The sequence below is a fragment of the Monodelphis domestica genome, chromosome 1 (assembly GCF_027887165.1).
Source record: "Monodelphis domestica isolate mMonDom1 chromosome 1, mMonDom1.pri, whole genome shotgun sequence".
NCBI lineage: Eukaryota > Metazoa > Chordata > Mammalia > Didelphimorphia > Didelphidae > Monodelphis > Monodelphis domestica.
Genome location: NC_077227.1, coordinates 263204412 through 263222429, shown reverse-complemented (window position 1 = coordinate 263222429; position 18018 = coordinate 263204412). Strand labels below are relative to the sequence as shown.

The 18018-nt window shown below is 39.7% G+C and overlaps 1 protein-coding gene across 2 annotated transcripts in view; it reads left to right on the top strand.

The window, feature by feature from the left end:
• Positions 1–14705: 14705 nt before the first annotated feature.
• The window catches only part of FANCM (FA complementation group M), a 92542-nt gene continuing 89229 nt past the window's right edge, over positions 14706–18018 (top strand). The window contains exons 1-2 of one of the 2 annotated variants that reach the window (XM_007472922.3): positions 14706–15424; positions 16517–16689. In XM_007472922.3, coding sequence (XP_007472984.2) covers positions 14872–15424; positions 16517–16689 — 726 coding nt within the window. In that variant the 5' untranslated portion in view covers positions 14706–14871. The remainder of the gene's footprint in view (positions 15425–16516; positions 16690–18018) is intronic. The other variant, XM_007472923.3, reaches the window with a different exon arrangement.

Here is an 18018-nt window from a genome sequence, read left to right as displayed (position 1 = left end):
TTTCCTTTTCAGTTTGGTCACACCGGTTTTGTAGATGCGTGAATTTCTTTTGCATTATTTCCCACTTTTCCTCCCAGAAGGTTTCCATCTTTTTGGTCATTTCTGATTCAAATTCTTCATGGGTTTGTGGAGAGTTTCCATTTCCTTTGGAAGGTTTCAGAGCATTTTCTTGTGTATCGTATTCTATCTCCTCTGTATTTTGTATTTTGGCTCCGTAAAATGTGTCCAAAGTCACCCATTTCTTCTCATTTTTCTTGGGATTTTGGGGCTTCTGTGCTTCTGTGGAGTTTGCCATCTCTGAATGGGGAGGATTAGCTTTTATTATCTCTGTCTGGTGTTCAGAGGCTTTAGTCCTTGGCAGATTGTCAGTTCTATGAGCTTTCCCTGGGTTAAACTGAGTATGCCTTAAGGCAATGACTTTCACTGGAACTGGAATGGAAGGGTTGGACCAGGGGGCCACACTCTCCCCCGGCTCTCTCTGTTTCCCTGCTGCTAAGGTGCCCCCTCGACTCGACTGGGTTGGGTTGCTTTGTGGAAGTTGCCTTCAGAATAGCTGGCCGTGAGGCTGTTTTGTCGGCCCTGAGGGTTGCTGTTGTTTCAGAGGACCCTGCTCTCTGTGGGGGAGGGGCCGCGGCTTCCTGGAGCTCTGAGGGCAGTGACTTTCACTGAGACTTGGATAGCAGGATCCAGCTGGTGAGGCTGTCTTGCCCGCCCTGAGGGTTGCTGTTGTTTCAGACGACCCCACTCTCTGCAGGGGAAGGGGCCACGGCTTCCTGGAGCCTTGGACTCTGAGCTCCTACCCCTTAGGTCTGAGTGATCTCAGGTTCTGGCTTTTGAGGGGGGCCATACCTTTTGATCCAGGTCCAGGTCCAGGAGGAGGATTCCCAGAGTCTATGCTGTTGATCATTTTGAATTTCGGCGCCTTAGGAGCTTATAGTTTGAGATCGGTCAGGAAGGGTTTTCTGGAGATCTGAACTTTAGCTTTCTCTAAGCCGCCATCTTGACCGGAAGTCTCGGGTGTTGTATTTTATCAAAGGCTTTTTCTGCATCTATTGAGATAATCATGTGGTTCTTGTTGGTTTGCTTGTTGATGTGGTCAATTATGTGGATGGTTTTCCTAATATTGAACCAGCCCTACATCCCTGGTATAAATCCTACTTGATCATGGTGGATGACCCTTCTGATCACTTGCTGGAATCTTTTTGCTAGTATCCTATTTAAGATTTTTGCATCTATATTCATTAGGGAGATTGGTCTATAGTTTTCTTTCTCTGTTTTTGACCTGCCTGGTTTTGGAATCAGTACCATGTTTGTGTCATAAAAGGAGTTTGTTAGAACTCCCTCTTTGCTTATTATGTCAAATAGTTTGTATAGAATTGGGATTAACTGTTCTCTGAATGTTTGATAGAATTCACTGATGAATCCATCAGGCCCTGGGGATTTTTTCTTAGGAAGTTCTTTGATGGACTGTTGGATTTCATTTTCTGATATGGGATTATTTAAGAATTCTATTTCTTCTTCCGTTGCAATTCTCTGAATTTTGTCAAGACCTATATCAAACTAATTAGGATAGTTACTCTGAAAATTTCGTATCACAGGGCATGCATTTTTCACAAACTGCCTTTGAATATGATTTACATTTTCCTCTCTTAAAATATCCAACCCAATCTATTTTTCAGCACAGTCAATAATTCTATCAAGGAAAGTGGAGGGAGTCTCTCCCACTTCCTACTGTGGGTGCTCAAATTTAGACCAGGTTCCTGGGTGTATGGAATTTTGCCTCATAGTTTCAATTATTGCCTTCCTGGATGTAGTTAAGTCTCTGTATCCTGCAACAAAGTTAACTTCCCATCCAGGATCCTTGGTTGGCCAATATGCAATTTGGGGGTTCCCATTAGTATCCTCTATGATATGCTGTTTCTACCTCTTTGTCAGTAATTCTTCCATAAGGATGTCAAAGTCCAAATAAGAAGGGTTGCAAAACTTAATTAAGTGCTTGAATTACTTTACAATGTTCATTGGTTTTTCTTCATATTTTGGAGTATTTTTCTTAAAACTGTCTATATCAGCTTGAATAAACCTTTTATCATACATAAGAATCACTATACCATGCTCTGGGGACACTATGGGTACATGCCTTAAAAGAAACATATGAGCTGGTGTGCTTTCTAATGCTTCAGTTTCCATTTCTAATTTAGTTGGTTTATCTGATTTAGTTGCACCCTCTAATTTAGTTGCTTCATGTTCTTTACTTTCTGCCATTGTCCCTTTAGCCTTGAGTAATTCCCCATATTGAGTTTCCATTCTATCTAGTTAGTCTCTAAATAGTTCATTTTAATTTTAGATCATTCTTTGCAGTAGCTTGCTTGATACTTGCTTTTATATGTTTAAAAACGACTGCTAAAAATTTGATAATCATGTAAAAGCACTTGAAAAACAACAATAGCACAGGGAGATAAGAAATTCATTGTAGGAGTGTCAATGAGAGAAATGGTATTAGAAAGTCATAGGCAAGTAAATTTTATATATAATCCAGTACAATAGTGAAAATGAGAGAAGACATATCTAATAGAAAAAATCCCATGGTGATTTTTATGTAGCTAAATCATCAGGATTTCTGAGACCACAGAGCCTTTGAGTCAAGTTGACTGGGAGATAGGTTTTGGAGCCACCTAGAGTTCAGTTCATTGTTACTACAGCTCACAGTGAAACTGTGAGCTCTAGCTATTTTTTCAATGGGACCCCCCTGCTGTGACAACAGTTTCAACTGCCCAAGTTGACAGTTGGACTCTTAAAATCAGATTTTCTGGGTGGTGTCAAGATGGCGGCTTAGAAGAAGCAAAAGTTCAGACCTCTGAAAACCCTTGCTTACCGATATAAACTGAATGCTCCTAGGGGACTGAAATTCAAACTTAACAACAGGACAGAGGCAGGGAACCCTCCTTCTGGACTCAAATCAAAAGGTATGCCTTCCAAAAAGCCGGAATCCGAGAACACTTGGGTCTAAGGGGAAGGCAGAAGGAACGTCCCAGGACCCCTCCCCCCCAACCCAGAGCCCTGAGCCCCTAGCGGCAGTGGGAACCTCTGGGCGGGCATAGGTGCTGGTTTGGAGGGTCTATCTTGTGAACAGAGGGGCACCGGGCTTGGAGCGTCCAGGGTGGACAGTGGAGAGGAAGCCAGGGAGAGACCATGGCTGTGGCTGGGTCTTTCCATCTGGCTCCAGTCTCACCTGGAGGTTTTTGCCTTGGGGCAATCCAGACCAATCCAGTTGAACCTAATCCCATCAGGATTCCTCAGAGCTCAGGGAGGCCAGGACCCCCCCCACCCCCACCCCCCAGAGTCCAGGGACTCCGGCAAGGACAGGAACCTCAGGGCGGGCAAAGGCACTGGGGAACCTTGCGGAAAGAGGAGAAACTGCTGGAGAGAACTGGAGAGAGCCTGGGCGGCCCAGCCTTCCAGGTGTCTTCAGCCTCAGAGCACATACAGCCCAACCCAGTTGAACTTAATCTGATCAAAAGCCTCCAGAGGACAGGGAAGCTAACATTCCTCCCCTAGAGACTGAACCAAGAGATCTGACAAAGCTCCAAGAGGGGAGACTGACAGCCCCAACCCCCCCCCCCCAAATGAGAGGAGCAAAATCACAAACAAATACGGGGAGCAAAGAAGGGGTAAACTCAAGCAAACAACAGAAAAAGAAGAAAGAAATTACACTAGACAGCTTCTGCATAGGTAATGAGCAAAGAGCGAATGAAACAGAGGGGGAGGGATCAGCAAAGGAAAAATCAGAAATTCCAGTGAATTGGATACAGGCTTTGGAAGAACTCAAAATGCAATTCAAAACACAATTAAGAGAGGCTGAAGACAATTGGGAAAAGAACTTAAAAACTAAGGTAAGTCATTTGGAAACAGAGGCAATTGAACTAAAACAAGAAAACAGTGTCTTGAAAGCCAAAATCAACCAGCTGGAAAATGAGGCAAAGGGGATGAAAGATGAGGCAAAGCAGATGAAAGATGAGGTGAAGAAGATGAAAGATGAGAAAAAGGAGATGAAAGATGAGGTAAAGGGGATGAAAGATGACCTCCAAAGAAAATCAAACCAAAAGGAAAAGGATGACAAAAAAGCCAAGGATGAAATCCAGTCTTTAAGAACCAGAATACAACAACTAGAATCAAGTGACTGCACAAGGCAGCAGGACACTGTAAAACAAAATCAAAAGAATGAAAAAATTGAGGAAAATATGAAGCATCTCATTCACAAAACAGAGGATTTAGAAAATCGTTCAAAGAGGGACAATTTAAGAATCATTGGTCTACCAGAAGACCATGACAAAAGAAAAAGCCTGGACATTATATTACAGGAAATTATTAATGAAAACTGCCCAGATATCCTAGAACAAGAAGGAAAAGTGGAGACTGAAAGAATCCACAGATCACCTCCTGTACTTAATCCCCAACTGACAACACCCAGGAATGTTATAGCCAAATTCAAGGACTATCAGACCAAAGAAAAGATATTACAAGCTGCCAGGAAGAAGTCATTCAGATACCATGGAACCACAGTGAGGATAATGCAGGATCTGGCTGCATCCACACTGAAAAAAAGAAAGGCATGGAATATGATATTCCGGAAAGCAAGGGACCTAGGACTAGAACCAAGAATCAACTACCCAGCAAAACTAACTATATTCTTACAGGGGGAAAGTATGGTCATTCAACAAAATAGAAGAAATTAAAAAATTTGTAAGGAAAAGACCAGACCTAAACAGAAAATTTGGTGTCCAAGCACAGAACTCAAGAGAATCATCAAAAGATAATTAAAAAAGAGGGAAAAAAGAAAAACAAAACCATTTTTTTAAAGAGACTCAATAAGTTAAAATGATATGTATCCCTATAAGAAAAGAGGTCATTGGTAACTCTTAAAAACGTTGTTATTACCTGGGCAGCAAAAAGAAGTACACTTAGAGGGAACAGTGACAAACTGTATAGGATGAAAGGATAAGACATAAATAGGTATATAGATATATGCATGCATAAATACATACACATGAGTATGCATATATATACATATATATAACTAGAACTTAAAATAGGTTAATATTAAAAGAAATAAATGGGGGTAAATTTATATTTCACAAAGAAGCTCATGGTGGGAGGGGGGAGAACATCAATACACTGGAATGGTAAAGAGGTTGGAGACAGGAAATACTCAACTTTTACATGCTTTGAAATTGACTCGAAGAGGGAAAAACAATCCAATCCATTGGGGGTAGAGAATAGATTTGCACCCTATAGGGGAGTAGAAGGGTAACAAATGGTCTTGTGGGGAGGGAAGTAGTACAAGGGAGGGAGGGGGTGGGGGTTAATTTTAGAAAGACTACAGGGAAAATAATGGGGGGAATAATAAGGGAGGGGAGGTAGAAAGGGAAGTAAAATAAAGGTAGGAACTAGGGGGACTGTTTAAAAGCAAACATTGGTATAGAAGGAAATAGTGAAAGAAGAAAAGGCAGGAACAGGAGCAGAAATCAAAATGCTGGGAAATACACAGCTAGTAATCATAACTCTGAATGTGAATGGAATGAACTCACCCATAAAAAGCAAGCGAATAGCAGAGTGGATTAGAATCCAAAATCCTACCATATGCTGTCTACAAGAAACACACATGAGGAAGGTAGATACACATAGGGTGAAAGTAAGAGGGTGGAGCCAAATCTATTGGACATCAACTGACAAAAAGAAGACAGGAGTTGCAATCATAATATCCTACAAAGCCAAAGTAAAAAAAAATCTAGTTAAAAGATATAGGGAAGGTAATTTACATCCTGATAAAAGGCAGTATAGACAGTGAGGAAATATCTGTACTCAACATATATGCACCAAATGGCATAGCATCCAAATTTCTAAAGGAGAAACTAGAGGAGCTCAAGGACGAAATAGATAGAAAAACTATACTAGTGGGAGACCTGAACCTTCTTCTATCTGAACTAGATAAATGAAACCAAAAAATAAATAAGAAAGAGGTAAGAGAAGTGAATGAAAACTTAGAAAAATTGGAGTTAGTAGACATGGAGAAAAATAAATAGGGACAAAAAAGGAATATACCTTCTTTTCTGCAGCACATGGTACATTCACAAAAATTGACCATGTATTAGGGCATAAAAACATTGCAAACAAGTGCAAAAGAGCAGAAATAATAAATGCAACTTTCTCAGATCACAATACAATGAAAATAATAATTAGTAAGGGAACATGAAGAGGTAAATCGAAAATTAATTGGAAATTAAACAATAGGATTCTCCAAAACAAGTTAGGTAAAGAACAAATTGTAGAAACAATTAATAACTTCATTGAAGAAAATGACAATGATGAGACATCCTTTCAAAACCTATGGGATGCAGCCAAAGCAGTACTCAGGGGGAAATTTATATCCTTGATTTCATATATTAACAAATTAAGAAGGGCAGAGGTCAATGAATGGGGTATGCAAATTAAAAAATTAGAAAGCGAACAAATTAAAAATCCTCAGATGAAGACTAAATTAGAAATCCTAAAACTCAAAGGAGAAATTAATAAAATTGAAAGTCAAAGAACTATTGATTTAAAATATGACTAGAAGCTGGTACTTTGAAAAAACAAATAAAATAGAGAAAGTATTAGTCAGTCTAATTAAAAAAAGGAAAGAAATAAACCAAATTGACAGTATACAAGATGAAAAAGGAGACCTCACCTTTAATGAAGAGGAAATTTAGGCAATCATTAAAAACTACTATGCCAACATATATGGCAACAAATATGGCAATCTATGTGATATGGATGAATACTTACAAAAATATAAATTGCCTAGACTAAAAGAGGAAGAAATAAATTACCTAAACAACTCCATATCAGAAAAAGAAATTGAAAGAGAAATACCATTTAAAATCACCCTAGACAATATAAAATACTTAGGAATCTATCTGCCGAGACAAACACAGGAACTATATGAACACAACTACAAAACACTTTCCACACAGTTAGAACTAGATGTAAACAATTGGAAAAACATTGATTGCTCATGGGTGGGACAAGCTAACATAATAAAAATGACAATCCTACCCAAATTAATTTACTTATTTAGTGCCATATCCATTGAACTACCAAAAAACTTCTTTACTGAATTATAAAAAACCATAACTAAGTTAATTTGGAAGAACAAAGGATCAAGGATATCCAGGGAAATCATGAAAAAACATGCAAAGGAAGGAGGACTTGCAGTCCCAGATCTCAAACTATGCTATAAAGCAGTGGTTATCAAAACAATTTGGTACTGACTAACAGACAGAAAGGAGGATCAGTGGAATATATTTGGCATAAATGATCTCAGCAAGACAGTTTATGACAAACCGAAAGACCCCAGCTTTTGGGACAAAAATCCATTATTTGATAAAACTGCTGGGAAAATTCGAAGACAGTGTGGGAGAGATTAGGTTTGGTTCAACACCTCACACCCTACACCAAGATAAATTCAGAATAGGTGAATGTAGCAGTCCAGCCCATAGGCATTATGGGGAGACAAGGATTGTGAGTGAGCACATGGCCATCCTGTGCACGGCAATAAATTTTATTGCCAGTGTGGCTGAAGTTTAGGCGCGAAACCTGGCTTTCCTTTGTCTCACTCTCCCGGGGATAATAACCCCACCTTCACCTTGTCATAAGTTGCATTATCCAATGGGAATACCGCAGGTAACTCATCTATATGCATTGAGGTATCATATAACTGTTCAATATGTATTGAGCTGCCAAGATTATAAATAAACGAGCCACAGCCAGCCCGCCCACTTGGAGGACATCCACAGGTTTGCTAAGGGAGCATCTTCTCCCCTGACTCCTCTCTATCTTTCTCACTAAGGCCTGGTCTTTAGGCCAGGCCTGCCTTACTTCCTCTCTCTTTCTCCTAATGCTACCTAGCATTATCTACCTCCTTTAGTTTCTGATCTCCTTTCCATCTGAGCTAGCATTATCCTCTGACCAGTGTAGTGTTAAATTGAGATCATTGGGTGGGTCAGCCTGGATAGTAACACCCAGTGGTCGGAGCAGCTGTGGCTCTTATAAATAATAATTGTCTACTGACTCAATTATTTACATCTCTAAAGTCGGCTCATTCACGCCCTTCGCGGGATCTAAAACTTCTACTCTATCTCTATCTTCTCACCTTGCAGCCTCTCGCGGGCTGGGAGGCAGCAGTGAATGACTTGAACATAAAGAAGGAAACTATAAGTAAATTAGGTATACAGAGAATAGTATACATGTCAGACCTTTGGGAAGGGAAAAATTTTAAAACCAATCAAGACTTAGAAAGAGTTACAAAGTATAAAATAAATAATTTTGACTACATCAAATTAAAAAGTTTTTGTACAAACAAAACCAATGTAACTAAAATCAGAAGGGAAGCAACAAATTGGGAAACAATCTTCATAAAAACCTCTGACAAAGGTTTAATTACTCAAATTTACAAAGAGCTAAATCAATTGTACAAAAAATCAAGCCATTCTCCAATTGATAAATGGGCAAGGAACATGAACAGGCAGTTTTCAGCCAAAGAAATCAAAACTATTAAGCACATGAAAAAGTGTTCTACATCTCTTATAATCAGACAGATGCAAATCAAAACAACTCTGAGGTATCACCTCACACCTAGCAGATTGGCTAACATGACAGCTATGGAAAGTAATGAATGCTGGAGGGGATGTGGCAAAGTAGGGACATTAATTCATTGCTGGTGGAGTTGTGAATTGATCCAACCATTCTGGAGGGCAATTTGGAACTATGCCCAAAGGGTGATAAAAGACTGTCTGCCCTTTGATCCAGCCATAGCACTGCTGGGTTTGTACCCCAAAGAGATAATAAGGAAAAAGACTTGTACAAGAATATTCATAGCTGTACTCTTTGTGGTGGCCAAAAATTGGAAAATGAGGGGATGCCCTTCAATTGGGGAATGGCTGAACAAATTGTGGTATATGTTGGTGATGGAATACTATTGTGCTAAAAGGAATAATAAAGTGAAGGAATTCCATAGAGACTGGAACAACCTTCACGAAGTGATGCAGAGTGAAAGGAGCAGAACCAGGAAAACATTGTACACAGAGACTGATACACTGTGGTACAGTCGAAGGTAATGGACTTCTCCATTAGGGTCAATGCAATGTCCCTGAACAATCTGCAGGGATCTAAAAAACACTATCCACAAGCAGAGGATAAATTGTGGGAGTAAAAACACCGATGAAAAGCAATTACTTGACTACAGGGGTGGAGGGGATATGACTGAGGAGAGACTCTAAATGAACACTCTAATGAAAATACCAACAACATGGAAATGGGTTTGAATCAATGACACATGTGATACCCAGTGGAATCGCTCGTCAGCTATGGGAGAGGTGGTGGGAGGGGGGGGGGGGAGGAAAAGAAAATGATCTTTGTTTCCAAAGAATAAATTTGGAAAAATTTGGAAATGACCAAATATAATAATGTTTAAAAAAAAATCAGATTTTCTAGTTCTTTGTCCTATGTAACTCACCAAAACTATAAAAATAATAAGTGAGAACTGTAAAACTAATAGGCAATGAATTGATTGTGGGTTATAAACTTATTTAGATACTCTGTTTGTTGTGCTGACAAAGTATCTTCAGTTTATATCAGTGAAGTATGTAAGAAAAAACTCAGATATTAAATTAGAGTGAAAAGGGGGAGAGGCACTGATGGGTACCTCAAGATTTAGCATAACTTGAGGTTACATAGGACCTTCTCTGCTAAGAAAACATTCCTTCCTTCAGACCCCGCTCACCCTTACAAAGATTATCTCACTGTTTATTTAACTAAAGATGATTTAATAACAAATCCAAAAGGGAAAGTGTCAGGATTTATGGAATAGGGATTGCCTTATACCTTAGCATAGATTGGTTTTCAAGTATCTCTCAGCTGTTGAGCTGAACCCAGGCCTCACAGGCTTTTGGAGGGTTTCTTTTATTTCTATTCTATACTATATCTATGCTAGGCTTTCTTAAATTCAAAGTCTTTAGCAGTAGACAGCGAGAGGAAAAGAGATTCTGAGCTTCAGAGATGGTTTAGCCTGTCTCTTTGGGCTAATGCTTCTAAAGACAGGCCTTACAATTCAAGCAGCACCCCCTTAAATCTGTTGTTTGATGGCACAATACACAGGAACCCAAGGAGTGCAAACAGTTGGGAAAATCTCAGGAAAAGAGGTAGTTTCTGTCTTGAGAGGTGGAGAGAGCTCCTTTCAGTCCCGATGTCCAGGAAAGAGTTTCTCACAAGACCAACTGTCACTCTCCCAAGTCTCTCCCCTCCCCACCAACTGCCTTCATTTTCAATCAATCTTCTCTCCAACATTCCAAACCCTTTCTGTGCAATTTTCCCCACAGGTGAAGCTCATAAATGAACTTCTCTTCAGGGTTAGGTGCAAGGATCCTTTGAAATATATAAGGATAAAAGGATTTCTAACTCTAAGGGATTCTAACTCCAACCAAATAAAACTCCTTGATTCTGCAAGGAACCGCTTCTCCTGTTTTCACAGGCTATACTAATCCTTCCTGATCTAACTAAAATTTTTAGTATTCTAAGTAAACTAATAATATTATTCTTATAATTTTTAATTCACCTTCATGTTATAAAAATAACAAAGGCTAGCTGGTTAAGTCTCAACAAGAATTAAGTTACAAACCAAAGACCAGGTCTTTCTTTGGTCTTTTCAGAGTTAAGCAATCTATAAAATAGTAATATATAGTCAATAGTGTTTCCCAAGTTGGAAAAAAAAACCACTTCAGGTCTTTTCCTCCTTTTCTTCTACCTCAGATAGTAAGAGCGAGAGTGAGAGTGAGAGTGAGAGTGAGAGCCAAAGTGAGAGAGACAGATAGACAGAGAGAAACAGAGAGAGAGACAGAAAGAGAGAGAGAGACAGAGAGAAAGAGAGAGAGCGACAGAGACAGAGACAGACAGAGAGAGAGAGAGAGAGAGATTGGAGAGAAAGAGAGAAAGGGAATGAGAGACATAGGAAAAGAGAGAAAGGGAGAGAGAGGGAGAGAGACTGACTTTGCCAACTTCCAGAGATCAATTGCTGCACAGAAAAACCATTAGACTTGAAACTGTAAACCTTAAAATTTCTTAGGCTTGTGAATGTTGGAAATTTCCCCATTTCCAACATTAGGTAGGGAGGGTCCTTCTCCTCCCTACCTGAGATTACTTTAGGACACAAACCTTTTGCTGAACAATGGAAAGGGCTTTGACCTATGCTTAAACATAGAACAGGAATTTCTTTGAGTCATGATTGATTTTAGAATTGATACAATAGAGATACTTGGAATGACAGAACCAGGTCTTGGAAAATACAATTTCCACCCCACTCAGTCCTAACAGGATTTAGGAAGGGCTGCAGCAAAGGATCAAGATTTAATTATTTGAGAATATGACCTTCAACAGACATGTGCAAAGCCACAGACCTCTGGGTGGTCCTGGGTTAAGCTAGAGCCACTATTGGCACAGGGAAGACATGGACAGTGATTGGTAGATGTGAGAACTGAGGGGAGGGAACTTGGATGGTTTCCTTAAAGATAGAGGGGTCTGAGGACTGAGGGTGGAGGGTTGGAGAGGTGTTTGCTCTGAGAGGTGGTGCTTTGAGAGTTGGCTCTGAAGGAAGCTGGAGGTGGAGGCCCCTGAGACTGTTTCTCCATTTTGGTCACGTGAGTGATAGGGACTGATCTCTTTTCTTTGCCTCAGCTATCTAAGGGCTTGGGCCTTTTGGCCCAGCCTAAACAGAAGGGGTATTTAAGCCCTATTCCCTTCTCTCCCCTTTCTCTCTCCCTCTCTCTCTTTATCTCTAATTCCTTTGTTCCTCCTGTTTGTAATTAAACTCTATAAAATGTTGACTGCTGACTTGAGTTTTCATTTAGGAATTACATAGCTGAATTCCTTGGCGACCTTAAATTAATATATATCAGTCTTTTAAAGTGATTTCCTTGTCACAAAAGTGACACTGTCTTAGCTCTGTTTAAAACTACAATTCTTTTTCAAGCCAGTTTCTCTAATTATTATCTCTAAATTAACATAACAAGACTTATTTTCTAATATCATCCTTATATAACCTGGGTAACATAGGAGGACTCAGTCTTTAAAAAACAATAAAATATATTAAATGCCTACTACAGAAGGACAACTGTTCTAAGTAGTGGGTTTATAGAGACAAAAACATAACAATACCTACTTCCTAGGATTTTTTATTCCTCTTGGAGTGGGGCAGGAACACTTCATATATGCAATTAAATATATAATATGATGCAATAATTTCAAGATGGAGTGAGAGGTAATAATAACAATAGCATTTTTATGGCAACTTAGGTTTACAAAGCACTTCACCTACTTTATTCCATATTATAATATATAATATTTCATAATAATATATAGAAAGGGTTTTTTTTTTGTTGAAGATAGCTTTTGAGGTATGCCTAGGGTTTCTAGGTGGTGATGATGAAGGAGTACATTCCAGATATGGGGTACAATTTTAGAGTTTTTTAATCTATGTGGTGTGCCCTTGGGAAGGGAAGATAGACAGGATTCAATAGTTCCTTCCTCCTCTCCTACACTATGTCCTACACTTGCCTGTTCTGTGGTGGGTTTCTAGGGCACAACAACATGGTAGGCTGGCCAGATGAGGATTATGTTGAAACCTTAAGTACTATAGTATCTACCCTCTGCTTAGACTTGAGGGAACCCTGAGCAGGAAACGGCCTGCCCTTGGAAGTTCAGAACCATAAATATGCCAAGATCCCAGCAGCAGTAGGTACCAGATAAGAACTTAGAGGCCGAGCAGACCCCAGTAACATAAAAATGTCAAGGTTTCAAGAACAGTATGTAACAGATAAGGGCTGAGGGGAGCCATACATGCCGGCAACATTCCAACAATTGTATGTAACAGATAGGGACTGGGGGCCATACATGCTGGAGGGTATTTAAGGCCCAGCCTCCAGGAGGGAAATCGGAACTCTCTCTTGGCTGAGTTTCCCTGGTGCACACCAGATCAATAAACGACCCTTTTGCTTGATTGCATTGTCTAAGGGTCTTCCTTGGTGGTGGGCGAACACCCGGACCCTAACAGACTCACTTCCCAATGTTAAACATATTTCTATTCCTCTCTAACTCTTACCATCACAGTAATATTGAACATCCTTGACTATAGGAAAACAAACCCTCTTTCCCACTCCTCAGATGTGACCTCCACCATTTCCACATATTTCAAATCTATTAACCTCTCAATGTTCCACTTCTGATCAACCTACTCCTTTCAATGTATCCTCTCCTGCAAAATTAAAAAGAAAAAATTCCTTTCTCTAAAAAAGTATTCGGAATTTAATGAGGAAAAAGAACATTTCCAAATATAAAGTAGAAGAGAAAATGAGGACTATGTGTGAAACTTGAATCTCTATTACATAGTTAAAAAAAAATATAACGAATATGTGTGAATTTAAATGATGCCTTGCTTGTCTGTTTCCTTCTGTACTCCAATTCTCTTCTGTGAATTTCAAAAAATATTTCAATAACTTTTTCTTCTCTTTTTGGCATCTCTGTCTCTAGTTTCTCTCTTCCTACCAAGTCTCCCCTCCCTATAAAAAAAAAGAGAGAGAGAAAGAGGAGAAAAGCAGTTTCTGCAACAAATAAGCATTATGAAGAAAAACAAATCCACACATTTGCCATGAAATGCATATCCAATTTTGCATCGTGAGTCTATCATCATTCCTCTTTCATGAAATGTGGAGAATGATTTTTTCATCAGCCTTAACTTCCTTTCTGTTTATATCATCTGTTTCATAGACAGGAAGGAATAGCATCAGCAGAGGCAGGAGAGACCAAGAAAGGTTTCTTGGCATTTGAGCTGAGTCTGTAGGATGCCAGAAATTCTAAGAGGCAGAAATGAAGAAGGAAAGCACGAGGGAAAGACAGCCAATGCAACGACTTGGAGACAGGAGATAGAGTACCTTTGTGTGAGAAACAGTAAATAGGCCAATATGTCTAGGTTATAGAGTGCAGAAGACTGGAAAATAAGAAAGGGGCCAGGTTGTGAAGGACTTGGAATCCAAAGAACTTTACATTAGATCCTGCAGGTAATAAGGAACTGATGGAATTTACTGAGTAGGAGAATGCCATAGTCAGGCTTACACTTCAGAAATATTACTTTGACAGCCTGGTGGAGGACTGATCGGTGTGGAGAGAGAAGTGAGGCAGTAGTACAGGTGATGAGGGCCTATAAAGGAGCTGTATAAATTCTAGCTATTATTATTATTATTATTATCCTAGAGGAAATAAGGAGCCATTGAAAATTTTCTAGTGGCAGAGATAGAAGATGAATTCATCCTTTTTATCCAAACACTTGGATTTTCACAAAATGTTCCTATTGAAAATGCGCTTTGGATGCAAGTGATCAGTATCTTTAAGTACGTTAACCATAGCCCTTGGGTCCGCTGCATAAGCTCCAGCAATGAAATTTATCCAGCAAATCAAATAGTCCAAGAGAGAGGAGACATCTATTGGGTTAGAAAAGCCAAACTAAAACTCTAAACCTCCAGGGTGGAGCGCCAGAAGGAGGACGGAATGATGACTACGTGACAGCTGCGCACTTACGTTGCCATTCGTCGCTTAGGGGCGGGGTTTAGGGATACGGACCAATCACATAGCAGACGCCCTCTGCGACGCGGTATTTTCGAGTCCTCGGGCCGGTCCGAGTCCGGCAGTTCTTCCTCTTCGTTCTTTTTAGTTTTTCCAATGGAAAGGCAACCATTGAGTTATTTATTCTGGCCTAGGAGGCCCGAGCGAACCACGTAGCTTTTTGTCGACATGAGCGGCAGGTCTAGGACTCTCTTTCAAACATGGGGCTCCAGGGTCACTCGTTCCATTCTTTCCTCCTCCGAGGTTGGTTCCGGAGTCGGGCAGCCTCAGGGCCTTGTCAGCCTCGGAGCTTGCGCCCCAGAGGATGTGGAGGCGCCCGAGACGGAGCCGCCAGAGGCTGACGATGAAGTGCTGCTGGTGGCCGTGTACGAGGCCGAGCGGCGTCCGGGCAGCGGCGAGAACCCGGTCTCTCCTGAGGCCCTAGAGGACTGCGGATTCTGCTCCGGGGCGGGGGCCGTGTGGATCTATCCCACCAATTACCCAGTGCGGGACTACCAGCTGCGCATCTCGGAGGCAGCTTTGTTCTGCAACACCCTAGTCTGCCTGCCCACTGGCCTGGGCAAGACCTTCATCGCCGCGGTGGTCATGTACAACTTCTACCGCTGGTTCCCTAGTGGCAAGGTGGTCTTCATGGCCCCTACGAAACCTTTGGTCGCGCAACAGATAGAGGCCTGTTCCCGGGTGATGGGCATCCCCCAGGGCCACATGGCCGAGATGACAGGTATTACAGGGGACTGGGGGAGTCAGGGTTTGGGTAGGTGGGTCCCGGAAAAAGCATCCTGTCATCAGCATGCTACCCCGCCTACTCACATCCTTTCATCAAGGTCAACCTTCCTAATGCACCAAATCAGCTGTTAAGTAAATAAGTATTTATTAAGCTCCTGGTATATTTATTCAGTCACTATTAAGTGTTTACCAAGTGCCAGGCACTATGCCAACGCACTGGAGAATCCAAGAAAGGGAAAAAACCCGTCGTTGCTCGCCAAGTGCTTAGGATCATAGTGGGGAGACAACCAGCAGAAAACTATGTTCAGTCGAGAAATATATGGGACAAATTGAAGACAATCTCAGAGGGAATGCACTAGCGTTAAGTAGGAATAGAAAAGATCCCTGATTTATAATAACAGATGACTTTATATATATATATATATATGTGTTTATACATATATATATATATATAATATAATATAGTTTTACACGTTCATTAAATTGCCCACCGCAACCCAATTGTAATGTAGATAAGCAAGTAGTAGTATCTCAGTTTTACAGATTTGGAATCAAGGTATTGAGATGAAGTTACTTTCTTGAGTCCACACAGTAGTTCAAGGGAAGATTCTGACTCTGGATCCACAAGAAAGCTAACAGATCTGTAGCTAACTTGAACATATGTGGGCCTTATTTCTATCTCAGAAAAACCCTTCAAACTCTAGCCTTTTGGTGCATGGAATATCTAGAAGAGATTATGATCTTAGCTTAGATTTACCTTTGTCAGTTTATGTATGTATGCATATACATATATTGTGACTTTAGGCCACTCACCACCATATGTATAAGTGAAAATTAAATTTTAGGCTTTTTCCTTTGTAATCCTTTTTAGTGATTTTGATGCTTTTAAATGTTTTATTCTTATCCTGAGATCTTTAGTTTAATCTTATATAACAGCCACATTGATACTTAGCCTGTGATGTGGAGTACTTTAAAATGATAGGTTCATCTAAAAGCCAGTTAGCAAAGAAAAAAAATCACGATTAAAAAATAGGCCAATTTTCTTAAGTGTAACAATTTAGAATCTTGCTTGTTCTTATTTTTGCAGGTTCTACCCAAGCTTTCATCAGGAAAGAAATATGGCATAAGAAAAGGGTTCTTTTCCTTACTCCTCAAGTCATGATGAATGACCTTTCTCGAGGAGCCTGTCCTGCTGTTAAAATTAAGTGTCTAGTTATTGATGAAGCACATAAAGCTCTTGGAAACTATGCTTATTGCCAGGTAATGATTCTATAAATATTTTGGGGTCATAATCATCAGAGAGGCAGCATGGCATGGTGGCTAGAAAGCTGCTCTAATATACACACATTTTGGTTGTATGACTCTGGGCCAGTTGTAATCATTTGTCTGCCTCTTACCTCTTCAACTCCCACCCTTCCACCCTGATTCTTTTTCTCTGGAAACTTAATCATCACGAATAAGTTTTATCTCTGAAAAGGATGTGTCAAATTGACTACTCTATTGTTCTGACTCATTGTCTTTGTGACTTCCCAGTCCAAAATCTTTTTTCTGGCTACCAGTCCAATATGATCTCTCTGCCACTATAACAGTCATTCTGAGAGCAGGGCCTGTCACTTTTGTCTTGGTATTCCTAGCACTTAGCATTATGCTTGGCAGAGGATAATTAATGGAATTCCCAATTCCCTTAGGAATAGCCTTAAATTAAATTAAATTATTAAAGCCCTAAATTGTGAATTTGGACTGTAATCTTCAAAAAGCTATTAAAAGCTGTAAGTTTAAAATAGCTTTTCTCATATCTCTATATAACTTTCCAAGGTTACCCCTTGTCTATGGGATAATCTGGCAGTAATTTAGGATGAGTTAAATAGCTGGACAGGCTGAAGGTAGCAGAGTATATGTACTGTATAGAAAAGGTATTTATTGTAGTGGGAATTAAAATGGATATAAAAGTAGAATTTGTAGTTTTAAACCATGTACCTTTTTTAAAATCACTAACATCGATTTATCAGTTTATTTTGAAATCATTTTAATTAACTTCCAGGAAAAATAGAGAAATTCAAGTCAAGTTAAAAATTGACATTTTTTTCAATTGCATTTAAACTAATTATTTTATGATGTGAATTCTGAGCTATATACTTTCTGGTGTAGTATTTAGAAACCACTGACTCAATCCTGGCAAATTACTGATAAGATTGAAAAGCAGAAAGAGTTTTACAGGAGATGGGGAGAAGAAAAACAAAATGAATGGAAGGACAAAGAGAGTTTACCTTGATTTCTAAATTCACAATTCCTATATATTACAAACTCCTTGCTCGAAACTCAGTATCTCTCAAGGTTTGTCTTGAAGGGCTCTGAAATTTAAGAAATGTGTTCATTTCTGCATTAAGGGTTTTTAACTTGTAAATGAGCATGTTTTTCTGTGTAGCTGCTGAGATAAATCATTTATTTGAAACTATGTTTATCAAGAAATGCTTGTAGTAAATATTCAGAATTGAGCATATATTCATAAAAACTCAGCTCAGTTTGTTCTTCAGACATCTCAGAAGAATATATATTTTTAAACTAAATTCAATATTTTACTTCTTACTT